Here is a 26,676-nt window from a genome sequence, read left to right as displayed (position 1 = left end):
GTACACCTAGTGTTCAGTGATCCAGTGCCGCAATCAGTTAGCTCACAGTATTTCTAAACTGTATGGTAGGAAAAATACTGAACTGTGGGTGCACATAGTCAATGAATGACCTATGTAAGTTAGAGAACCAACTGAATGCCGACCACTTCTCAAAGAGAATTTCAGTGATAAGCATGGTCTAGCCAACTGGTGTTACTTGTTAGACTATGCTGTCAACTGTAATCCTTGGGCCCATTGACCTCAGCAGTTTGGTCCCATAGGAACTTACCATAAATTTCCAAATTTTTTTCCGACTCGATGCCTTCCTGTCCCAAAACATCATCTTCCTATGAAGAAGGACGTGCGTGCCATCTGTAGCTATCGAAATACAACAGAATTTTGGCATTTTATGTGCTTGTTGCGAATGTCACGCCGTGACTCTGAACCAACAGGGTATTCTCCTAAGTGGGTGTGTGATAACAGCAAGACCACTGCATGTAAGACGGTCTGCTAACAAACAGTCGACCACCTGGGAAGCTTCCCACGAAACTAGCATTTCAGTCACCTTCTCTTTTACGCTAACGGAACTCTCAAGCTCCAGATCATATTCCTGCAGTGAAAACTACCAAGTGTTTGTTATTACGAATCCATACATGTTATAGAAATATTTATATGTTCCACATCTCCTTCTAAACCATTGGACTGATTTCAATCTTGGTACACATATCGTCTACTGCGTGGAAAGAATCGCTGTGGGGGTAAGAACCACTTACCTATTAACGGGGTGGGGGTGAGAGTGAAAAATAAGGGAACCCTATAACGCGTGCGTAAGCCCAGGCTTTATTTATCCAGAAACTGAGAGTAAGAGCACTTAGTGACATGCAGAAAAGTTTATACATAATCTGAAATTTGAGATTATTACTAAGTGTATTCGAGACAGATTTTACAGACCGTATTCACATATACTACTGAATGTACCTGCAAAATTATCTAATTGTACTACACATAGTTCACGAAATATAAAGTCATGAACACCGAGATGCGTGAAAAACTACCTTATCTTGCACGACGCTCAAATTTATTACTTCTTTCCCGCCGACTCTACGCAACAGATTTTGCAGATAGTATTCACATACGCCGGTAGGTGTACTTACAAAATTTTATCATTATGCAACATATAGTTCAGAAGGTAAGGCGTCGTAAACTTTGAGCTGCATGAAAACTAATCTGCAGGATGAGATTTGCTAGAAATACACGTGAACTATGTGTACAAACATGTGCGAAATATGTTAAATATGTATGAAATATGCGTATGCAGTAAAATCCACTACCAAAAAGCTCCCCCTAAAATCTGGATCGATTTGAACGTAGCCTGTTGCCCACACTACTTACTGTCTGGAAAGAAATGCAGTAGGGATAACAACCAGCAAGCTGCTACTGGGGTCATAACATGAAAAGAGAATGGAGAAGGAGAAATCGGACGACAGAGAGGGTGAAGGAGGAGATGCACAAAGATATAGGAGAGGAGGAGATGGACAGAGAGAGGTGGCAGGGGAAAACCGACAGAATGGGAAGAGGAGTAGGTGGATGGATAGAGAAAAGGAGGAGGATGAAATGAACTGAGGGAGAGGGAGGAGGAGAAAGACAGGGGGAGGAAGAAATGGACAGAGAATGGGAAGAGGGGAAGATGGACAGGGAGGGGAGGAGGAAATGGAGAGAGAAAGGGTGAAGAGGAGATGGAAGAGATAGGGTGGAAGAGAAGATGAACAGAAAGAGTGGGCGGAGGAGATAGAGGGGGTGAGGAGTAGATAGAAGAGGAGACTGAGTTAGAGGAAGGGAGGAGGAGATGGAAAGAGGGGAGGAGCAGATTAAGAGAGGGGGGAGGATGAAGTGGATAGAGAGGTCAGGAGGAGGAGGAGGTGGAGAGAAAGAGAGGGAAGCAGGACATGGACTAGCAAGAGTCGAATAAATACTTACCTGGACAACGCCAGGTATTCTGCTGGTGGTGAAACAAATAACAGGCAACACAAAATGCACAGGCACCATAAACCCAATAGCGTTTAATAATTTCACGTTCTAACTATTTACTTTCCACGCCAGAATGATAGCGTGAAATGAATGTTTATAGCGACGTATTTCAGAGTAAAATATAAGCAAGTGTCATTAACTGCCACACCGATCTGCGTAACCTGTATCAGCCCATTCGACGCGGAGATAGCCAGTTCGAAACCTGATGACGGAAAAAAATTTTCACCACTCCTATTTGAACGCAAGGGCAGGAGAGGTGGTGACCTTGTGCCAACTTTGTGGATTACTTCCTGAGTATTACTGCATTATTTGGTAGAGTGAGAACTGAGTGTGACACTGTTGATGATGGTATGCTCATCGGGATATTTCTGTTTGAGCGGTTCAAGAAAAGCAGATATTGTGTCCACACAGGGATTTACTTTCGCCCTTCTCTCTCACCTTCTCACCAGCAGCACGAACTTGAGACTAGAACTTCATAGGAACTCATGAGTCACCCATCTCCTCCAGATTCTCTCAAGACAACGAGCGAGGTCGCGATGCGGTGGCACGCTGGACTCCCATCCGGGAGGGAGTTGGTTCGAATCCCAGTCCGTATTTCCAGATTCAGGTTTTCGTGGCTCCCTAAATCATTTGCAGTTAATCCCGGGACGTTTTTGTGAAAACAATACAGGTTTCCCAGTCCGAGCCTGTGCTCCAGCTTTAATCATGTTGTCATCGACCGGATATACAACCATAATCTGCCTTCATTTCCGCACATAAAGGCGCTATTGTACGGGACGAAATAAAATGTATCCAGTGGCTCAACGTCTCCATCAGTGCCTCATAGCCGGCAATGACAAACAACTTTAACTTTTTGTTTTGTAAGGCAATAGAAACATGAGGCGAATGAGTCAGTACATCGCCGAATTCGCACCAACTCTCTGGAATTGTAGCCATATCATCCACTACACTACAATTAACTCGTAAATGCATACTTCCGCTTTCCCAAATTAATTGGGCATGTGAAACTTCCTGGCAGATTAAAACTGTGTGCTGGACCGAGACTCGAACTTGAGACCTTTGCCTTTCGCGGGCAACTGCTCTACCAACTGAGCTACCCAATAACGACTCACACCCCGTCCTCACAGCTTTTCTTCCAGTACCTCAGCTCCTACCTTCCAAACTTTACAGAAGCTCTCCTGCGAACCTTGCAGAACTAGCACTCCTGAAAGAAAGGATATGTCTTAGCCACAGCCTGGGGGATTGGGTATGTATTTATAACTTTGGAAGATGAGAACTGGACGCTGTGTGAAAACGTTTCACCTAATGACGGAATATAATCTCAAAGCTTTGAAAGGAAGGCATAATGGAGTGACTCTCTTCTTTGGCGAAGGAAAAGAGAGGAAAGAAGCAGTTTCGGAGAACCAGGATAAATTTTTAAATTCTGGCTTAAATAAAAGCCGACTGTTGTCTTCTGAAGAGGAAAGAGGGGATGTGGCACAAGCGGACTCACTTCGCGATATAGCTGCGAAATTTATTTCCTAATTGAAAATATACTCATCTGTTTAACGTACGTGTATGTTTTAAAGCTGGAAGTATCACGCATGGGGATGTAGCAGATTTTAGCAATTTGCAGTCATTTTCATAAACAGACATGGGTGAAAAATCCTAGATATCATTTTTTATGATTCGTCTTATTCAGCGACTTATTTGCTTTCGGAGAGAGTAATGACAATGTAATAAGTAATTTGTCTCATAACTGAAGATAGTTACTCTGATCTGTCGAAACTACTTCTGTGCAGTTATTTTCCCGCCGGCCGCGGTGGTCTAGCGGTTCTAGGCACTTCAGTCCGGAACCGCGCGACTGCTACGGTCGCAGGTTCGAATCCTGCCTCGGGCATGGATGTGCGTGATGTCCTTAGGTTAGTTAGGTTTAAGCAGTTCTAAGTTCTAGGGGACTGATGACCACAGATGTTTAGTCCCGTAGTGCTCAGAGCCATTTGAACCATTTGAACTTATTTTCCGGGTACAGTCTGCGTTCTACATTCAGTGTGTGGTTGTTTTACAGTGCTTCAAGATCTGGGAAGGACGGCGCACCGCATGTGGGGATCCATATTCCGCATCTGGGCACCGTTCTTCATGCCGATGATCGTCATCATCGAACCGGAACACGTTGAGGTAAGCGCGCTGCACTCAGGCAATTGTCCGATAAGGCTACCAGTTTCGTAACAGTCTTTTGTGTTAAGTCGTGTCTTACATTCTGTCATACGATATCGTGACTTCGATTTTAATAACATACCTAACGACAGTGCACAGCATACTGTTAATCTTTCAGCACCAGTAACTTCAATGACCGGATGAACATATGGAAAAAAGTATGTTCACTTCATTTTTGTTAATACGAGGCGTGTTTTTTAAGTAAGTACTGTGGTGTCACCGCCAGACACCACACTTGCTAGGTGGTAGCCTTTAAATCGGCCGCGGTCCGGTAGTATACGTCGGACCCGCGTGTCGCCACTATCAGTGATTGCAGACCGAGCGCCCGCCACACGGCAGGTCTAGAGACACTTCCCAGCACTCGCCCCAGTTGTACAGCCGACTTTGCTAGCGATGGTTCACTGACAAATTACGCTCTCATTTGCCGAGACGATAGTTAGCATAGCCTTCAGCTACGTCATTTGGTACGACCTAGCAAGGCGCCATTATCAATTGCTATTTATCTTGTGATGCATGTACCGTCAGACCGATGTTCACCAATTATGGATTAAAGTTAAGTATTCCCGCAGCTACGTACGTTCTTTGCTACTATAACTTCCTTTACCTGTTCCAGACCTCCTGCGTGAGCTTAAACGCGTGCCTTTCGGCTTCCTCTCCTAGTGGCTTGGCTGTCTTGCCAAGTCACAACAAGTACCGTTTTGAAATTTAACAAGAAAGGCGTGCTAAGATATCTCAATAATTTTATTTTTACCTGAAAGCCTGTACCTTAATCTACTTCTCTACATAATTTCCGTCAATATTGAGGCACTTGTCATAACGTTGTACCAGTTTTTGAATACCCTCCTCATAGAAGTCTGCCGCCTGACTTCTAAAGTACTGCATCATCACTGTTTTCACTTCGCCATCGTCTTGAAGACGCTGACCGCCCAGGTGTTTCTTCAAGTGCAAGGACAGATGGTGGTCACTGGGCGCAAGAACCGGGTTGTACGGAGGATGATCTAGAGTTTCCCATCGAAAAGATGTGATGAGATCTTTGGTCTGATTCGCCACATGCGGACGGGCATTGTCTTGCAGCATAACGATGCCCTTGCTCAACTTCCATGCACTGTTGCTTTGATTCTGGTGTGACGTAGGCCACCCATGTTTCATCGACCCTTACAATTTGGCTTAAGAAATCGTTACCGTCGTTGTGGTAAGGCTCAAGGAAAGTCAATGCACTGTCTGAACGTTTGGCTTTGTGCACATCCGTCAACATTTTCGGTACCCAACGTGCGCACAATTTTCGGTAATTCAAGTGCTCGGTCACAATGCCACACAAAACACTACGAGAAACATTAGGAAAGCCATCCCGCAAGGAGGAAATCGTAAAGCGTCTGTTTTCTCTCACCTTATTGTCCACTTCCGCACCAAATTTTCATTATCGATCGAAGGACGCCCACTCCGTTGTTCATCATGCACATTTGTGCGGCCATCTTTAAATGCTCGCACCCACTTTCTTACCATTCCATCACTCATAATGTTTTCTCCGTAAACTGCACAGATCTCACGATGAATATCGATCGCTTTTAGGCCTTTAGCACTAAGAAATCTTATAACAGCCCGTACTTCACAGTCGGCGGGACTCACGCTATCGGAGGCATCTTAAACACTCAGTACACAACGTAAACAAGGAAGAATCAGACTTTAATGGCGTCAGTGCGTAGAGTAAGGTACAGGCTTTCATGTAAAAATAAAATTATTGAGACATCTTAGTATGCATTTTTTAAATTTCAAAACAGTACTTACTAAAAAGCCTCGTAGTTATGAACAACATAAAAATTCCATGTAGTCGTTGTAGGTGGTCTTGCTGGGTACCCCGTGGCACCCCACACCATCACGCCGGATTCTAGGCTCGTATGCCGATGGAGGGAGTCCGGCAACGCCCATTCTCCTGGGAGACTGCACACATGGGTACGTCCATCGGGATCGACCCGGGACACGTCCGAAAAGTTCATTTGAGGAATGTTATTGTGCGCAAAACCATTGCTTCACTGGCGCTAATTTATGAGACAGTGAATATTCATGCTGTTGCAAACAATTTGTTCCTCTACCGTACGCGATACATGACGCTGTAAAATGGGTTCACATCCTTCCGCATTTAATGTTTTCTTATGCTCAGTAAGCAGCCCACAGTCTAACCACAAAAAAAAAAAAAAAACACCACCGTACCGTAACACTATAATCTTTACAGTAATTCACTGTCGCCACTACACGTGATGGCAGGTGACTTTCTCCAGGCATATCGACAAACCCAAATCCTTCCATTGGATTGCCACATGTTATAGCGTAATTGACCGCTGCCAATCACTCGTTTCCTGTCATCAGCGGCCCAATGGTGTCACACCTCGTGCCAACTCACTAACTTAGCACTGACTGCAGAAACGTGTCGCTCATGAGCAGCTGCCTGGCGATTGTACCCGACTCTTTTTACCTCCCTACGCTTAGTCATAGCGCTAGGACTTAGGACCACATGAGAAAATTCACATTCCGTTGATTACATGTGATTTTTTACAACTTTTCTCCGGAATGCTCGATTGTCCCTGCCCGCCAGTGTATGAGTTTATCTGGTTTGGGTTTGGTTTGACCCTCCGCATTTCTACATCACAATCAGATCACCAACATAGAAAGGTTGAGACGTCCCTGGTGCGTTTGTTACTCAGCTCAGATCCAGTGATTAGTCACTGAGCTCTGTTACTCTTGCTCTGCTGACAGTCTGACACTAAAATTATTCCGGCGTAACATGAAGCGCCGGCACGTCGGCCTGGAACGTTACAGCAGACAGGGCTGTGAGACGCCGTCAGCCAACAGTGCGCTGACTAGGACCGCACCACGGCAGGAGCGGCGCCTGTACCAAGAGAATATGAGCCCCCCCTCCGTCTAGCCGCGGCCGCACTAGAGGACGAGCCGTCATGCAAACGCTTTAGCCGTGGCTTGTGAACTGTTGTGTTCTGCTTGCATTGAAATTCTACGAGGTACGACAATAAAGCAATGAGACTGATGTGAAAAAAAAAAAAAATGTTGCTCACCGTTTTAGGCAAGTGTAGTGTTGCCTCCTTCAAAGTAGTTCCCTCCTGAGTGCACACACTTTTTCCAGCGCTTCTGCCATTGATGGAAACATTTCTGGAACACATCTTCTGTAATATCCTCCAAGACCTTCGTCACAGCTTTTTGAACATATTCTGTTGTATGAAAATGGTGTCCCTTGACCGCCATTTTGGGTCTTGGGAATAGAAAAAAAGGTCGCATAGAGCGATATCTGCTGAATAAGGTGGCTGTGGTAGTACTGAAATTTGTTTTGAGGTTAAAAATTGCTGTACTGACAGAGCAGTATCGCGATGCAGAATCCAATTATCAGCAGTGTTGGCACGGAAACGAAGAACTCTTTTACGAAGTCTTTCTAAAATTTCTTTGTGGTAAAATTGGTTAACTGTTCGTCCAGGAGGGACCCACTCTTCATGATTTTTGGGGACCATTTTTGCACAAATCTTTCTCATACCAATATCTTCAGTTATTATTAGACGAACCGTTTCTCGATTGATGTTCAGTTAAAAAAAAAATGGCTCTGAGCACTATGGGACTTAACTTCTAAGGTCATCAGTCCCCTAGAACTTAGAGGTACTTAAACCGAACTAACCTGAGGACGTCACACACATCCATGCCCGAGGCACGATTCGAACCTGCGACCATAGTGGTCGCGCGGTTCGAGACTGTAGCGTCTAGAACCGCTCGGCCACCCTGGCCGGCCATGTTCAGTCCTTCTGCAATCATTTTCACGGATAATCTTCGATCGGATCGTACGTGTTCAACCACCCTGGCCAAGTTGACATCCATCTGTGAGGTTGATGGTCGTCCACTGCAGTCTTAATCTTCAACATTCGTTCTGCCTTCACTAAACATTTTATGCCAACGAAAAACTTGAGCTCTCCAAAAGCCTTCTAAAGCTTACCGTAAGTTGTCGCGTTTTAACCCAATTTAACGCACAAAAGAAATGGCATACCGTTGCGCAATATTATGCGGTTCCATTTCCGTGACGAGAGACGCAAACAGGTGTTAACTTATTACAGCACAACTCACGACTGAGCAGTTGCATCGATGTGCCGCTTGGAACAGAAGCAGCTTATAGACCAAGGTCAAAGATATTGTGCCTAGGCAAGCCTGCAGGGTTGGCACATCTTGCAAAGAAAATCAGTCTCATGATTGTCGCACCTCGTGTATTGACTGTTTGCATGTCGCAAACTGCTTGCGACACCTCGTTGTGAAAACGCAAACTTTTGTCAATTTAACTTACTGTAGTACACTGCATTAATAAGATTTGCTCGAATACTTGTCTAGCCATCTGAGAAAACAGCTTCCTTGGCACCCTATGTTAGACGAGTGGGCAGGATACGACAAAATTAGTCCCGCCTTCTTTCATTATGCCGGCGCGCCTTTCGCGACGTCTGGTGGTCATTTCCGCAATACGTGGTAGCCTGCTGACACTTAAGCCTAGTTTACATGACGACATTGGGTTGCGCCACTCGTTCCGTGGAATAAGTTGCACGCAAGTGGTTTCATATGTAGACAAGGCGACACCAGTATACTCTTCAGTTTCGTCGTTTTGTAGGTCCCTGAGTCATGTCTGAAGTGAAAGTTTAGGCAGCTGCACGTCGCACGAGTTGTGATGGAATTAAAGCTTGTTGCGTGGAATCGCTGGGCAAGAATATATATATATATATGTTCGTGACTGGATGAAGAAAAGACGTCAGTTCGGTTGCTGAGAATCCTTGCTGAAATAATTTGTATGGAAGATCCAAGAAGTTCTTTTAATTATCTTAGAATGTCACCAGAACTGTTCACGTTTTGACCGAGCGGTTCTACGCGCTACAGTCTGGAACCGCGCGACCACTACGGTCGCAAGTTCGAATCCTGCCTAGAGCATGGATGTGTGTGGTGTCCTTAGGTTAGTTAGGTTTAAGTAGTTCTAAGTTCTAGGGGACTGATGACCTCAGAATTTGAGTCCCATAGTGCTCAGAACCATTTGAACCATTTTGTTCAGGTTTCTTCTCATCACAATCGAGAACACTCGGGATGCTATAAGATGCGGTTTTAGTTGGTGATGAGGCTTTTTCATTAACACCAACAATTATTAACATTAACAGTAATAATTACTAACATAAATAGCAATAATCATTCGAAGCAGGCCGCATTAAGAAGAGAATGGATACTGCTTAACAAAGACTTGGCCAAATAGAACGGTGGGATTTCGGTCTTGTAGACGAGAGCATTGTCATAGCTAGAATTACAATATGTCGCTTACTTTTGTAATCAGAATCACTGAAATCCCACAACACCTATGCAAAGCATATATATCCTAAAAGCGAACATTATTCTCCGTTCCGCCATGTTTCAGTTTGTCTACACACTACGAACACACATAACCTCAAAAACTCATGCAACTAGTGTCGCCAAAGTTGGAACACGCCGAAAGTGTTTAGTTTCACCACGGAGTTTCGCAATCGCGAGGCGCGCATGCGCAGTGGCCGGTAGCGCAGTTGCCTGAAACCCAGTGTCGTCGTGTAAACTAGACTTTACGATGAGATAGCTTACATCATGTAATTTGTCTAGCGTGTTGTGAACGAATAATGGTAGCATCCGCGAGTGTGATTCCGGCAAGCTCCGAGGACGGGCTAGAAAAGCATTTCTAATGTACCAGAGGCACCACACGAGAAAGACAGGTTTCTTTTTATAGTGGTTACTTTCTGCATACACAGTGAAAATGAAATGTCGTGTGGCTAGGGCCTCCCGTCGGGTAGACCGTTCGCCTGGTGCAGGTCTCTCGATTTGACGCCACTCCGGCGACCTGCGCGTCGATGGGGATCAAATGATGATCATTAGGACAACACAACACCCAGTCCCACAGCGGAGAAAATCTCCGACCCAGCCGGGAATCGAACACGGGCCCTTTGGATTGACAGTCTGTCACGCTGACCACTTTTTTTTTTTTTTTTTTATTGTATTTTACTAAAATATACATTTCAAGTATTCAACAGTACAATTAATGATTAAACCATTTGCAACATTAAAAAAAAAGAACCAGTTTTAAACTATTGATATGCTAAATATGTCTAATACAGTAATAATGGTAAAACAAACTTTAAAAGTGGTTACAGTATAAACTTTGCTCAAGATAACTGAGATTATTCTAGGTGCAAATTATTGTCACCCAATCAGTGGGTTTGTCTACAAAGTTGAATTCACTGTTTAATTTGTAAACTGTCCATTGAATAAAAAATAATAGCATATTTAATACCAGTTTTCTTGACTATGAACCAGTTTAAATACAATCCAATTAAACACATACTAAAAAAAAAAAAAAAAAAAAAAAAAAAAAAAAAAAAAAAAAAAAAGTTCCGGAAGCAAGGTTAAAGTAAATAATAATAAGGAACCAAGTGACTTTTATTTTTCTTCTGTTCGTTCTCGTTCAAGGTGTTGTAGTGGTTTCACATATTTAACCAACACCCATTCTTTCAAAAATGATCTTCAGCATGTTGCCATAGTGCTTCTTGTAGTTGCGATACGTGCTGATTTTTGCATATTCACACTTCATGTAAACGCGGAATTCTATCTCGTTGTCCGACCCAAGTGTGTGGATGACATAACTAACATATTTTCCCAGTAACCAGCTAATGGCGTTGGTTTTTAGTTTCGGAAAGTATGTCATGTCCGGTCTCAGGAGGAGCGACGGCGTTATATATTGCGGAGAGGATCTGGTGAGAAAGGCGATTTGTTGCCTGATCCAATTCCAGTTATGCACATTGCCACCACAGGTGAATCTGTGGCTGAGTGTATCCACCAGATTGCATTTTCCACAAAGGTGTGTCTGGTTTAAACCGATCCCATATAGTCTCTCGTTGGTGCTGATGACATTATTAACTGTTTTGTACCATGCGGAAATAGCGTCTGTAGATAGCCCGGCATAGTTGATGTTCCGCCATACAGCTTTCCAGTCACAATTTGGGAATTTCGTTTCAATTTTGTTTCTACCCTCATTTAACTTCCTTTCAAGTATGATGTCGCGCGCTGTGATACGTGTGTTGCTTCTGATTTCGTCACTAAGATAACTTGCTTCGAGGAAAAAGTTCCTCACATACTGCAGACGGGCATTAATCCTTCGCACATCAATCGGTGCTTGCAGGCTATGGGGTGTCACAGCCTCAAAGAGCTTTGCGGTTATACATTGTGGAAGTTCTCTGAGTATATGGAAAGTCCGTTTGAGGAACAGAGCAGACGCTTTATTGCCAATATGCACCAAACCGAGGCCCCCGTTTCTGACATCCAGTATAACCGTAGTCGCACCAACCCTGAATATGTCTCCTCTCCATAAATAATTGGTAACAGTGGACATGATCCCTTTCGCTACTAGTTTAGGGATTGGAAATACCTGCGCAGTGAAATACGCTTTAGACAAAACGCAGGAGTTGATGAATCTGACTTTTTGCACCAGGTCCATAGTTCGATGGATGTTCTCCATTACAGCACCATGAACTTTCCTCCTAGTTTCCGTCCAGTTAAAAGCAGCCATCCGCATCGGACATGCCATTAAGGTGATTCCCAAAGTTTTATGTTTGTTGTCTTGTTTTGCCCATGCCAGTCGAAGGTGATCTAGGCCCTGTAGATTCAATATTTGACTTTTGTTTTCATTTACTGTCGCTCCCGACGCTAGACAATATCTTTGGATTTCTCTTTCCAGTGTAACTGTCTCCTCCTTATTCCTTATTACAACGCCCACGTCATCAGCATAAGCTCGTATGACAGTTTTCTCACCACTCAATGTTATGCCTGTTAATCTTTCGTGGACAGTGCGGAGGAAGGGCTCTAAAGATACTGAAAATAAAAACATTGATAAGGGACTGCCCTGTGGAACCCCTCACCTTATCTGTATGGGTTTAGATGTTTGGCCATTGATTGCTATTTTCGCATTTACACCTGTTGCAATGTTCCTTAGCATGTTCACAATCTGGGGGTGGAAAGCCATTCTTGACAGCGTCGCAAAGAGGTATCTATGACTAACGCGGTCAAAAGCTTTGTTGAAATCTATGAAGATTAAAGCACATTTTATACTTGTCACTGAGGTAATTGCAATGACGTCTCTGTATGCAGATAGACTTTCGAATATCGTTCTGGTCGGAGAGCAAGATTGGTGATGACTCAATATTTTGTTGGAAAAGGCATTGAGTCTTTTGTTGATAATACGCGAAATTATTTTGTAATCAGAATTTAGTAGCGAAAGAGGCCGAAAATTGTTTAAGTTGGTTTTGCCTTTACTCTTAGGAATCAGTACTATTTTACTTTCCTTAAACTCTGCAGGGACCGGTTTTCCGTGCAGGACCTCATTTGCCATGGAAGTGATCTTGTCCCCAATTATAGACCAGTAGCGGGCATAAAACTCCACAGGGAGGCCATCAAGTCCCGGAGATTTGTTGAGAGGTGAGTTACGCACTGCCTCATGCGCTTCATCTTTAGTAATAGGGGACAGGATGTCAGCGTTGTCTGTTCCCGACAATTGTGGACCTAAAATAGTGAGAAAGTCCTCGAGAGCTGCATCTTCCACTGTGGTAGGGGCATATAAGGTTTCATAGTACCTGTGGACTTCGTCCAGTATTTGTTTCTGGCATGTGAGCCTCGTACCAGTATGCGTCTGGACTTCATCAATTAAAGTTTGACGTCTGTTTTTAGCATGCCGCACCAAGTGATACAGAGAAGCTGTTTCATCTGCTACGACTGATGTGGCTTTCGATTTAATTTTGAGTCCCTCCATCTGTTGCCGTTTAATGCTTAATAACTTGGCTTTTATTTTTTTGATATCATTTAGACGAATTACGTCATCATGGGCCTGTTGATATAAGTCTCTTAAAACTTTATAATAAAACTCCATTGTATTCCTCAACTCCCTGTGCCGGGCTGCACTATACTGCATGACAACTTTCCGCAGCCTTGGTTTAGCCCTCCTTGTCCACCAGTCTATGACTGTTGGGTGCTTGTCTACTGTGCGGAGGCACATAGTCCACGCAAACCTTATTTCCTGTTCCAGTTCTTCGTCAGTTAAAACAGAGATATTTAAGTTCCATTGGCCTCTGAATCGACGGGTTGGTTGTACACTTAGATTAAAGCAAGTTAAAAGTGTACTGTGATCGCTAAAATACACTGGAATAGTCTCAACGTTTAATAAATAATTTTGCAAATTTGGTGAGACGTAAATTCTATCTAGTCTGCTGCGGGAGTGGCTGGTTATATACGTGAACCCGACTGACGTCGGGTGCTGAAGTTCCCACACATCCTTAAGGTGTAGATCACTTACTAATTTTTTTAACTGTGGCGAGTAGTTGAAGTTGGGTTGTTGATCTTTCTGGTTTAAAACACAGTTAAAATCTCCACCTAGTATAAGAGAACACGGATTTTTCCTCAATAAATAAATCAGTTCATCTTGAAAAAACTTCGCACGATCCAATTTGTGGGAAGTTCCTGATGGGGCGTAAAGGTTAATCACTGTCACATCGAAAAGTTTTATGCCTATGGCTCTTCCTGATTCTAGTCGTTCGATTTCAGTCACCGGAATGCCTTCCCTTATAAGAATGGCTGTACCGATATTGGCTTCCGTAGAAACATTAACAATTTCAAAAAAGCCTGGGATCCGAAATTCCGTTATCGCAACTTCTTGTAGCAACGCGATATCTGTTCCCTGGTACAAGAATTCCTTTAGTGCTGCCAATTTCAAGGGTGACTGTATTTTATTAATGTTAATAGTAGTAATGCTATAAGCTTGCAGCACAGACATACCGGAAGAAGCTATTTGGGATGAGGTTCGGTATGATTATAGCAGCAAACGTGCTTCCCTACAAGGCACGATCTTTACAAGCTGTGTGCCCATTACATGTACTAACTGCCTAGAAAATTTGCACTGCTTTTAAACAAATAGCTTGAGAAGAAAAGTATCCTGAAATCCTGACAATGCATTGCTATAAGTCACTGTGGCCATTCTCTTTCTCCTCGTCAGTGTTGGACCTGATGACTTCATATTTGATATTTTTTTTCTTGATGTCTTTCTTCTCTGGTGTGACTTTCGCTTGATGACGCGTGACAGCAAGGCCCGGTGTCTGTCGCAGCCGCCGGCGGTGGCTAAATGGGGCAACGGCCGTGGCTTGCGAGTCGTCAATGTTTGGTTCCGGCGTGGTGTCTGTTGTGTTGTTTTGCTGTCGAGGCGGTGATGCTTGTGTATTTCCTCCTTCGGCGCGGCGTTGCGCTTCGGAGTCAGCGGGTTCTTTACCTGGTACTTCCTCGTACGGTTCGCACTGTATGGGTTGTGCACTTGATGCGGTTATTTCAGCCGTGACCTCAGGCTCAGGGTCACATTTCCGTGAAAAATCACTACCCGCTGCGTTACTATCTGTTCGTGGCGGTGTAAGTCCTTGTGCGGAAGTGGGAGCCACATCGACCTTCATTCCATCTCCTTTTTCCACTTCCAACAGATCTTCAGGACTGGGCTTCGGCCTCCCGGCAACGGGTGTTTCACAGGAAGAGTCCTCATCAACATTTCTTTCAGTGTCCTCTAGAGGACGCTTTTTTGTGGGAATCTCGCTGTCACGGGACGGAATTTCAGCAGTTAATGCAGGTTTTAAAGACGGAAAGTCATTAACATTAAGTGCAACATTTTCAGACGTAGTAACAGGATCCACGACCGCCGCTGGCTCTGTTGTATTACTGGCTGGCAACAAATCGTTGAGTGTCAATTTTCGTCGTTGCGTAAGGTTATTTGTTAGCACAAATACACGGCGAGGGCAGTCCTGACGGAGGTGACCAGACTTGTTACATACATGACATGTAGGGGTTTGTCCTGAGTACATAACATGCGCCTTGTGCCCGTCAACAAAGATGTGGGAGGGAATGTTTGCTTTCACTTCCATCTCCACGGAGCGAATGCCGTTAAAGCACTGCAGCTTGAAATGCGAAGCCCACCTTTCGTTGACTATTTGCCTGACAACCCCATACTTTGAAAGGACATCTTTAATTTTCGAATTGTCTACTTCTATGGGAATATTCAAAACCCTAACATTCCTAATTACAGACTCGGAATTCCGGAGTTTGACAGTACTTTTAGTACCATCACGGTGTATAAATTCCGTTTCATAACCAAATTTTGCCCGAAAGCGGTCTACACTCGCGGAATCGTTAAACTTTACAAAAATGCAGTATTCATCAGAGTCCAGCTGCATGGTATGAACAGATTCAGAATGAAGGCCAATTACCTCGGTAATCCAGTCGTGTATTTCAAGTGCAGAGGGCTGTACTCGACGGGTGTACTTGTCGAAGGTGAAAATCACGGTGTTTTTTCTCACGGAGTTTGCCATGGTGTTCTGCAGCGAAGAAATCTCGGACAACGCCGAAATCCCAACGGCACTTCGTAGAAAGATGACACGAAAGAAGACCAAATGCTCAATTGATAACGCTTAATTCACGTGCAAAACGTCAATAAACGAGCACAAAACACGAAAACACTGGCGTAAACACTGAACGTTCACGGAGCAAACTTGAGGAGCGTGCGACCGCTGCGGCAGCTAATGCCAGACTATGTCTCAGCTATCGAGGGCGGACTGCATACATCGTAAAAGACACGTATTCACTGTTGGTTCATATGACTCTGACAAGGGAACATCCCCGTCGCACCCCCCTCAGATTTAGTTATAAGTTGGCACAGTGGATAGGCCTTGAAAAACTGAACACAGATCAATCGAGAAAACAGGAAGAAGTTGTGTGGAACTATGAAAAAATAAGCAAAATATACAAACTGGGTCGTCCATGTGCAATATAGGCAATATTAAGGGCAATGTGGGCCGAGGAGCGCTGTGGTCCCGTGGTTAGCGTGAACTGCTGCGGAACGAGAGGTCTTTAGTTCGAATCTGCCCTTGGCTGAAAATTTTGCTTTCTTTATTTTCGCAAAGTTATGATCTGCCCGTTCGTTCATTGACGTCTCTGTTCACTGTAATAAGTTTAGTGTCTGTGTTTTGCGACAGCACCGCAAAACCGTGCGATTTGTTGACGAAAGGACGTGTCTCTCCAATGGGAACCGAAAACATTTGATCGCAAGGTCATAGGTCAACCGATTCCTCCACAGGAAAACACGTCTGATATATTCTATACGACACTGGTGACAGCATGTGCGTCACATGACAGGAATATGTTGTCGACCCACCTAACTAGTACACTTGGCGAATGGGTAAAAAGATTCTTCTACCTTGCCCGATTTAGGTTTTCTTGTGGATGTAATAATCACTCCAAAAAAAGTGATGAAAATATAAGAGTTTGTCACATAAACTGAAAATAAAAAGTTAAAATCTTCGGTAGAGGGAAGATTTGAACCAAAGACTTCTAGCTCCGCAGCAGTTCACGCTAACCACGGGACCACGGCTCTCCTCGTCTCACACTTCCCTTAATATTGCCTATATTGCACATGGACGACCCAGTTTGTATATTTTGCTTATTTTTTCATAGTTCCACACAACTGCTTCCTGTTTTCTCGATCGATCTGTGTTCAGTTTTTCAAGGCCTATCCACTGTGCCAACTTATAACTAAATCTGAGGGGGTGCGATGGGGAGGTTCCCTTGTGAGCACTATGGGACTTAACGTCTGAGGTCATCAGTCCCCTAGAACTTAGAACTACTTAAACCTAACTAACCTAAGGACATCACACACATCCATGCCCGAGGCAGGATTCGAACCTGCGACCGTAATAGTCGCGTGGTTCCGGACTGAAGCGCGTAGAACCGCTCGGCCACCACGGCCGGCGTATTCACTCTTGGTTTATTACCGTAATACAAGGTGTTACGAATTTACAAGTAGAACAACAGGTGCCAAAAGCGCGCGTGGCAGCCTAGCGGTCGTACTTGGTCGGGGCCGCGGTTTTCCGGGGCGCGGCCGACCTCGGTCCGCGCCCGTGGTAAACACAGGCGGGCAGACGGCCCGACCAGCCTGCCGCCTGCCACCTGGCTCGCCTCGATCCCATGCGTGCGCGGGACTTTCCACGGTGGTGTCCAGCGGGCCTGGTGCGTCGCCGGTGCGTGGTGCGTGGTACTGCGGTTCAAGTACGCATTCCAGTTGCGTCGTCATATGTTTACGTTTCAGTAAGTTCAGAGCATATTGTGACCTAACGTCGGCGCTACACGCTGTTTATGTTTCATAGTCGTGGTTGAAAACAGTAGTTAACCTCGGATGGGGGTACGACGCCGCTGCAAGCCAATTCAGACCAACGCGTGATGTGTTACAGGACCGATACTGCTCAAAATGACTTGGCAGATAACGGAGGAAACTTGATGAGGCTGTACGTCCTAGATAATGACGTACACTATCTGACCAAAGCATCCAGACACTCCTGCGTGATGCAGAAATGACTATTGGACGTTACTAAGGGTGGATGCGTCAGTATAACTGAGGTGGGTAGTTCAAAATGTTCAAATGTGTATGAAATCTTATGGCACTGAACTGCTAAGATCATCAGTCCCTAAGTTTACACACTACTTAACCTAAATCATCCTAAGAACCAACACACACACCCATGCCCGAGGGAGGACTCGAACCTCCGCCGGGACCAGCTGCACAGAGTGCATTACTGCAGCACCTTGGACCGCTCGGCTAATCCCGCGCGGCGAGGTGGGTGGGTAGTGTTGTGTTCTTAGTAGAGAAGCCTTCAGCAGAACGGGTTGGTCAAATCTCTGTGACTTCCAACGTAGCCTAGTCTTTCGATATCACCAGAGTAATCAACTCACAGGGGGCGTTACAACTTTCCCAAAGGTGCCCAAGTCGACTGTTGTTGATGTCACAGTGAAGTAAGAACGCGAAGGAACCACCACAGCTAAAATAAGATCAGGCACAACTCTTGCACTGACGGGCAGACACCGTCGAGCACTGCGGAAGGAGGCTCTAAAAAATAGCCCCTAATCTCTTGCATCAATTACTCAATAGTTTCGAAGTGCTATCAGCAGTTCGGTTAAAACAGCATAATAGGTTAAAAAGAATGCGGTTCGTTGGTGAAGCACCTCCTCATAACCTACACATTTCTGTAACCAGACCTAGGTGACGTTTTAGGTGACAAAGAGCTTAATACAGGCTGGTCCATTGATAGCGACCGGGCCAAATATCTCACGAAATAAGCATCATACGAAAAAACTACAAAAAGAGAAACTCGTCTAGCTTGAAGGGGGGAAGCACATGGCGCTATGGTTGGCCCGCTAGATCGCGCTGCCATAGGTCGAACGGATATCAACTGCTTGTTTTTAAAATAGGAACCCCCATTTTTTATTATATATTCGTGTAGTACGTAAAGAAATATGAATGTTTTAGTTGGACCATTTTTTCGCTTTGTGATAGATGGCGCTGTAATAGTCACAAACATATAAGTACGTGGTATCACGTAACATTCCGCCACTGCGGACGGTATTTGCTTCGTGATACATTACCCGCGTTAAAATGGACCGTTTACCAATTGCGGAAAAGGTCGATATCGTGTTGATGTATGGCTATTGTGATCAAAATGCCCAACGGTCGTGTGCTATGTATGCTGCTCGGTATCCTAGGGGTTCGTATTTTAAAAAACGCAATTGATATCCGTTTGACCTTGTAACCTCCCCCTCACTTATCGACCTTAAAGACAGTGAAAAATGAAACCGCGTGTACCTAATGGGAATTTTGGAAAAGCAATCGTCACCGATGTTAACCTGTCGGTAAAGAGGGAGGAAAGGGTTACATCTAAATGAAAGGAAAAATGCAAGTGAAACTGGTGGAAATTAATTTTGAAATAGGGATAAAGTTAATAAAGAAAGTAAATGTGCGGCCGTTACGTTAACAATCAACTAGCGGTAATTAGATATTTGAGATTTGGGGTCGTCCTATGGACAATTACTATAATAACTGCAAAAGAAAGGTTATTACACATATAATTAGCACTAGAAGCGTGGCAACTGAAGGTTGACACGTGTAGTGTGAAAACTGAAAGTTTGTCAGAAGTAATAAATTTCGCTAAACTTAATTTAGCAAAAGAATTAATGAAACCGGAAAATCGAAAGTTAATTTAGTGACTGAAGTTAATAGTGAGCTTTCTTTCTGAAGCACATCGAAATACAGTTAGTCTTGGACTACCTCAACAATCATTTCTAAAGCTACTTGAATCTACGCAATTTAGAAAGAAGAGATTTAACTTTGAACTTGAATTAAACGATTCTGAACAATTAACAATAGTAAAATTTGGTACGTACCAAGCTGAGCTGCAGTCACAGGTAAGCTAAAATACGGTAACAAAACTCGCACTCTTAATTTGTGCTTGTGTAATCTAATGTAATATAACTATTGTAGCCAGCTATGAATACTTTAACTGAACTTTGAAATTAAAGCAGTGAAATGGAATTATGCTGGCGTTTGAATTTCAACGACACTCGGGTTCATTTCGGAAAAGGAAGGGACCCTGCTTGGCAATGCAATTGGGACAATGAGCAACAAAGGTTCATGCTAAGTTGCTGTAATTTTGCGAGGCAAATGGAACAATTTGAAAAGCTGAGGTCTGCCATACAGTTCTGAAACTTTACGTGCTTTTAGTCTTCCTTGTTGGTTGATTGAAGGTTTGAAGCCGTCGATCGAGGAGGTGCCGACAGTCACTCATTGTCGGCCGTCGCTGTTGTAGAAGCTGGATGTTGGCGCGCCTTCTTCTCGACACGGTCACCAGGCGAAACGGGCTCTTGATGTGCGCCAGCTAATGCTTCCCGTCCGCGACACCATGTCAGAAACTATCATCGCGAGTCGAGCGCAATTACATGCTGCCAAACCCCGAAAGCGCGGCAACTCGCGGGAGCGTCACACAACACACCTGCTCCATTCGCTACTCCAGCCAGACTCCGAAAGCTCTGCCCGCGCTCCACGCGGCAGAGTTAACACTACCAAAGATCCTACACACTTTTAGTCTTCACACGACCTATCGATGTAATCGTTCGATAGCAGTTTTCCCTAGGCAAGACCCAGCGTAAAAATACAAATAATATTTACGAAACAAACCAATTATACATCGACATAAATGCATAAATATATATATACAAATAGTAAAACAATTAAAATATGTAAAGACACAGAAATGTCATATATTCAGGTAACAAAAATAAGGAAAACAAATTATAGTACAATAGATGGAAATAGGAGGATATGCATTTCCGGCGTTACACGTGCCCCACATTGTCTGAGGATGTTCGTGTAACGTAAACAGACTCAGAAAATGTCCAAAAAAAAAAAAAAAAAAAAAAAAAAAAACAGCGGAAATGCATATGCTCAAAACATCAACAAAATTTAGCATTCGCCTAATTAACCATAAACCAATTTTTAGACGATAATAATTGAGTGGAGACACTCCTAATCTTATTCCACTCTGTCATCTTGATCAAAATAAAACAGGTTGACAACATATTAAAATTCATAGAGAACATAGATAATGGTTTAGCTATTCTAAAAATCTAAATTCCTAGCAGTATCAAGAAATGGAATACTATGTACAAAATTAATCAGATTACATGGTCATAGAAAACAGGTATATCAAAATACGCAAATTAATAATTAATTACGTAGGATACGTATTTTATATAAACTTTTCATAATTAATATTCTCGTCATGAGTGTGCACTTAACGCTAAACAAGAAAATAATATACAGCAGATCGACAAAAACATAAATATTGACAACAGAATTCTTTCATACCAGCTGTCCGGGAAGAAAAACAACTCCGCCTTCCGTACTCGCAAGTACAAAGATTGCCGATAGCGGCACAAGAGCCGACAGCGGCACAAGAGCCGACAGCGGTTCCGCCCCGCCAGTATCGTTGCGCCCGCCTGTGCGGCACGCTTGATCTCTCTCGCCCTTGTAACGGCGTTTCCAGAACGTCCGTTTCACTGAATTCTTTCGGTAAAACTCACTCCCGAGTAATCTCAAGTAGTCCATAAACACTATCACAGTGGATAACTCAACACTGTCCATCATCACACGCATGTACTAGCCTGAAACTTAAAACAGCGTCTAAGTACATCGGCAATGACTAGTAAATCACATATTTATGAATCTTACAGCTATTTACAAAATCATATTTACATTCCTTAATCTGCTGTGACTCAGCTGAGAACTTAAACTAGCAGCTTGGATTTTTCAGTTGATTAGATCATGATTAAATTGATTAAAATTAAATTGATTAATCAAAATTAATTACTTATTAATTACAACTTCTTTAATGTCCTCTTGGTCAGGCAAAAGCATGGCAATCTAGCAAACCTTAAATCTTACACTCTATATTTACATACTGTACAAATTACCCATTGTGTGATATTAATCGATCCTAGGTTGGTACAATTTCAAGTCTACTATATTCCGTATACCTAATCGTTTTCCAGAGCTTGGATACTCTAAGCAATAAGCATTTGTGTGAGGTATACCAATGACTTTATATGGTCCATTATAAACAAACTTAAATTTAGAGATTTCATGGTCTATCTCGCTCGATTTCTCATGAGCTTTTACAAGTACTAAGTCTCCGATTGCAAACTTAGCAAAACGCGCTTTAGCGTCATGACGACGTATGCGAGCATCGGCTTTTAGCTTCATTACTTCTCGCAAACGATCTTTTTTCACGCCAATACTAATGTTAATCCGTGGAGGGAATTTGATTATCTCTTCCAATTCACTTTCTACACTTTTGTCAATGCCGAAATTCCTCATGTTACGCCAGCAAACCCATTCCTACGTCAATGTCATCCGGCCAGTTAACAATGTGTATAGGCTGGTATTGCCTATGCACACCGTCTCCTGCCTCGTCAAAACTAACTACTATTGTTTTATCTTGTGACGTAGATGTCAAAGTTTTGCTTTCGCAATTAATCACTGCACGGTACTTTAATAGCCAATCGAACCCGATAATTACTTCCGTAGTCAAGTCTGGCACGACGACAAACTCTTGTTCAAATCGTGCTCCACATATCTCGAAGTGGACAAAAATCTGTTTTGTGACCGGTTTACTGGCCTTCCCAGTAGCACCGATAATTTTCACTCCTGTTACTGGCATAACTACGATGCCGGGTCTGTCTTTCAGTAACTCAAATATTTTCCCAGATACAACACTCAATTCTGCACCGGTGTCAATCAACACGTTTAGTTGTAGGTCGTGCATATTAACAGACACTACTACCCGTCTACACTTGTCCTCGACTGTTTCTTTATTTTCCCACAGTAAATCCTCGTCTATATCCAGGTCATTCCAGAAAAAACCATCCGGCTTTGATCCCAAATCCGGTTTATCTGGCGGCTTTTTCAGCCTCTGTTCACATACAGTTTTAATTTCAACGCGTTTGTCCTGAGGCTTTGTCTGTAGCTTCGCCTCCAATACCGAAACCTTTTCCTGTAACTCGTCAACTAGCGAGTGTTGCTTTGCTATCAATTCACTAATTGTCACCTTCGTTGATTTCTCTTTAGCCAGATTGATCTCATCTGCCAATCTACCTGGTGAAATGTGCCCAGTAGTATCTGCAACTACTTCCTCTAGATCTGCGCAACCCACACTGTTATCGTCTGACTGTATAATGTCAGCTCTAACCTCATAGACGCTGTAATCTATGTGCTTTTCTACCAATCGTGTCCGGCTATCAGTAAAATTTTCGTAATCTTTCTCCTTAATACTGTCGCAATGTTTAAACTGGATGTTCGCTTCGGATGGGTCGGCTACTTCTACCACTACAACTTTCGGTAAAGTCTGCCGGTTAGGGCCAGAACTTTCCGTTACTACTTCAACATTCAACTCCTGCGGGACGAAACATGACGTATCATGCTCGTGCTCCCCATTAACATCAACTATTTCTAGTAAAGTCTGCCGGTTAGGGCCAGAACTTTCTATCACTTCACAAATACAATCTTCCTGTGGGACGAGACGCGGAAAATCCTGCACGCGCTCCACATAAACACTTCTCCCATACAGGCCCCTATAATCTCTTAGTTCGTCGTATAAGCGACCGAAATGCCTTAACCAGATCTCATCCCTCTCTGCATCCCCTCGCTCGATGACGGACGTTTTATCCGACATCTGATCTTCTCTCAACACTTGCGAATCATTCTTAAACTCAATCTCCAGTTCCGCTGTGGGTATTACAGCTGCCACTTTATAATCGATTTCCGGAACACTACTTAAATCGTTCTCACTGACAGTGAATGTACTTCCTACTGCCGTGTATACAGCTGATCTACTACTTGTGGGCGCACTCCTTTCTCCTAACACTGGCACACTCTCCCGCCGTTGATTATTCCACACGGAATTTTCATATCGACGACACCTGGGTTTTCTCCTGCTATTGGGCCGCCAAAATTTCTCCACGCCCGGTCGGCCCCTCACCGGTGCGGCTAATGGTTTCCCTGTCTCGTCCCAGCAGATACGGTCCCCGGATGCTGCTGAGGCGGCTGATCACACCCTCTGGCGTTATTACTATTCTGTGAAGCCCGTATCACGTTAGTATGATACTGGTTTCCGTCATTCCGGTTATTATTTGCATTGTACCGATTGTTATTACGGTTCGAACCATTATTGTTATTGCTGCCATGGTTGCGGTATGCATTATTCCCATGGTTCTCGTAGTTGTGGTACCCATTGTTGTTACCACGGCCTCTACCACTGTCGCGATTATTGCGCCAATTGTCCTCGTCCTCAACTCTTTCCAGGAAATCATTGATTGTCCTGTAATTGCTTCCTACGTAGCGTTTTGTATCATCTGGAAGCTTCTTGTAGAGTTCCCAGACTATTTCGGATTCCGTGCGGCGATTACGCAAATATTCCAACTTGCGGATCCAGCCCTCACAAAACTCCTTCATCGAGCCGCGCGAATTCGCATCGAATGGCCTCGATACGACAAATTCGCGCCAGACACCTTGCTGTTTCTGCTCTGACCAGTATTCAGCCAGAAACAAATTTTTAAATTCGTCAAAAGTCAGGTCCGTAATGTTGAGGTTTAAGCCCCAACGCTTGGCATCACCAGCCAACACATCAATAATCGCATTAATTTTTCTCTCATTAGTCCATGATCTGGGTAAAACTCTTTCACAATTCTTAATGAAATCCGTCGCGTGTATACTGTCTTTTTTCAAGGGGTCGAACCGCTCCTCTTTCGTCAACAATTCCGAACTACACTCCTGGAAATGGAAAAAAGAACACATTGACACCGGTGTGTCAGACCCACCATACTTGCTCCGGACACTGCGAGAGGGCTGTACAAGCAATGATCACACGCACGGCACAGCGGACACACCAGGATCCGCGGTGTTGGCCGTCGAATGGCGCTAGCTGCGCAGCATTTGTGCACCGCCGCCGTTAGTGTCAGCCAGTTTGCCGTGGCATACGGAGCTCCATCGCAGTCTTTAACACTGGTAGCATGCCGCGACAGCGTGGACGTGAACCGTATGTGCAGTTGACGGACTTTGAGCGAGGGCGTATAGTGGGCATGCGGGAGGCCGGGTGGACGTACCACCGAATTGCTCAACACGTGGGGCGTGAGGTCTCCACAGTACATCGATGTTGTCGCCAGTGGTCGGCGGAAGGTGCACGTGCCCGTCGACCTGGGACCGGACCGCAGCGACGCACGGATGCACGCCAAGACCGTAGGATCCTACGCAGTGCCGTAGGGGACCGCACCGCCACTTCCCAGCAAATTAGGGACACTGTTGCTCCTGGGGTATCGGCGAGGATCATTCGCAACCGTCTCCATGAAGCTGGGCTACGGTCCCGCACACCGTTAGGCCGTCTTCCGCTCACGCCCCAACATCGTGCAGCCCGCCTCCAGTGGTGTCGCGACAGGCGTGAATGGAGGGACGAATGGAGACGTGTCGTCTTCAGCGATGAGAGTCGCTTCTGCCTTGGTGCCAATGATGGTCGTATGCGTGTTTGGCGCCGTGCAGGTGAGCGCCACAATCAGGACTGCATACGACCGAGGCACACAGGGCCAACACCCGGCATCATGGTGTGGCGAGCGATCTCCTATACTGGCCGTACACCACTGGTGATCGTCGAGAGGACACTGAATAGTGCACGGTACATCCAAACCGTCATCGAACCCATCGTTCTACCATTCCTAGACCGGCAAGGGAACTTGCTGTTCCAACAGGACAATGCACGTCCGCATATATCCCGTGCCACCCAACGTGCTCTAGAAGGTGTAAGTCAACTACCCTGGCCAGCAAGATCTCCGGATCTGTCCCCCATTGAGCATGTTTGGGACTGGATGAAGCGTCGTCTCACGCGGTCTGCACGTCCAGCACGAACGCTGGTCCAACTGAGGCGCCAGGTGGAAATGGCATGGCAAGCCGTTCCACAGGACTACATCCAGCATCTCTACGATCGTCTCCATGGGAGAATAGCAGCCTGCATTGCTGCGAAAGGTGGATATACACTGTACTAGTGCCGACATTGTGCATGCTCTGTTGCCTGTGTCTATGTGCCTGTGGTTCTGTCAGTGTGATCATGTGATGTATCTGACCCCAGGAATGTGTCAATAAAGTTTCCCCTTCCTGGGACAATGAATTCACGGTGTTCTTATTTCAATTTCCAGGAGTGTATGTGCACAGATTGGCACATAGCTCTGTTTTTCGTCAAGTTTCTTTTCTAATTCCGACACTCTCGTAATTACTTGGCAAGTGGTTGTCGCAAGCGTTTCTACTTCCCTTTTTTTCTCTTCGCAGGTATTAGCCTGCTTCGTCACTTTGGTATCTACTTCGGATACTAAAGCCTTTAAAGTTTCCACCTTCTTTTGATCCTCTTTTTTCACTAATTGAATTTGTTCCGTCACCTTATTCTCGATGATCGGAGCAACTGATTCTCCTACACTTTTCTCGATTCTGCTAATTTCGGAATAAAAACGAGTATTTATGCTCGCAATTTCCGCCTGAACGCCTATCATTTCCTGTTTAAGCTTACCGATTTCGGTATTAATTACAACAATATCTTCTTTGATTTTATCAACTTTTGGGTTAACAATTCCAACATTGTTGTTAACAACATTAATAGCTTTGTTGTGACTGTCTAGCTTTCGTTCAATTTTTTCAGACTGAGCTTCTTGCTTGGCCGATTGACTCTTGATTTCGTTAATCAAAACATTCAATAAATCAGTTAAATTCCCGGAAACTACCGGTTTTACTTCCGTAGCGGCTTCCTCTTTAATTGTCCCCCCGTATTCGTCATCGAGGGATTCGCATTTGATTTTCACTTCCGACTCCGAAACATTTTCTGAAGTGTGGAATTCCATTTCTGCTCTTTGTTGCGTTTCGGCGGTCGCGTCTTTCATGCTAGCCGCCTGTCCCTGAACAATGCATACCGCGGTGCGCGTTCCCCACTGTTCGACCGATTGTTCCTT

The 26,676-nt window shown here is 44.4% G+C and overlaps 1 protein-coding gene across 1 annotated transcript in view; it reads left to right on the top strand.

The window, feature by feature from the left end:
- LOC124612462 (probable cytochrome P450 4aa1) overlaps positions 1-26,676 on the top strand; it is a 238,576-nt gene that overhangs the window by 112,319 nt on the left and 99,581 nt on the right. The window contains exon 3 of the mRNA XM_047140689.1: positions 4,055-4,164. Within this exon, the coding sequence (XP_046996645.1) occupies positions 4,055-4,164 (110 nt within the window). The remainder of the gene's footprint in view (positions 1-4,054; positions 4,165-26,676) is intronic.

The sequence above is a fragment of the Schistocerca americana genome, chromosome 4, assembly GCF_021461395.2.
Source record: "Schistocerca americana isolate TAMUIC-IGC-003095 chromosome 4, iqSchAmer2.1, whole genome shotgun sequence".
In the NCBI taxonomy this organism is placed as follows: domain Eukaryota; kingdom Metazoa; phylum Arthropoda; class Insecta; order Orthoptera; family Acrididae; genus Schistocerca; species Schistocerca americana.
The sequence above is the reverse complement of the archived record's forward strand: the minus strand, read 5'-3'. Positions and strand labels throughout refer to the sequence as shown.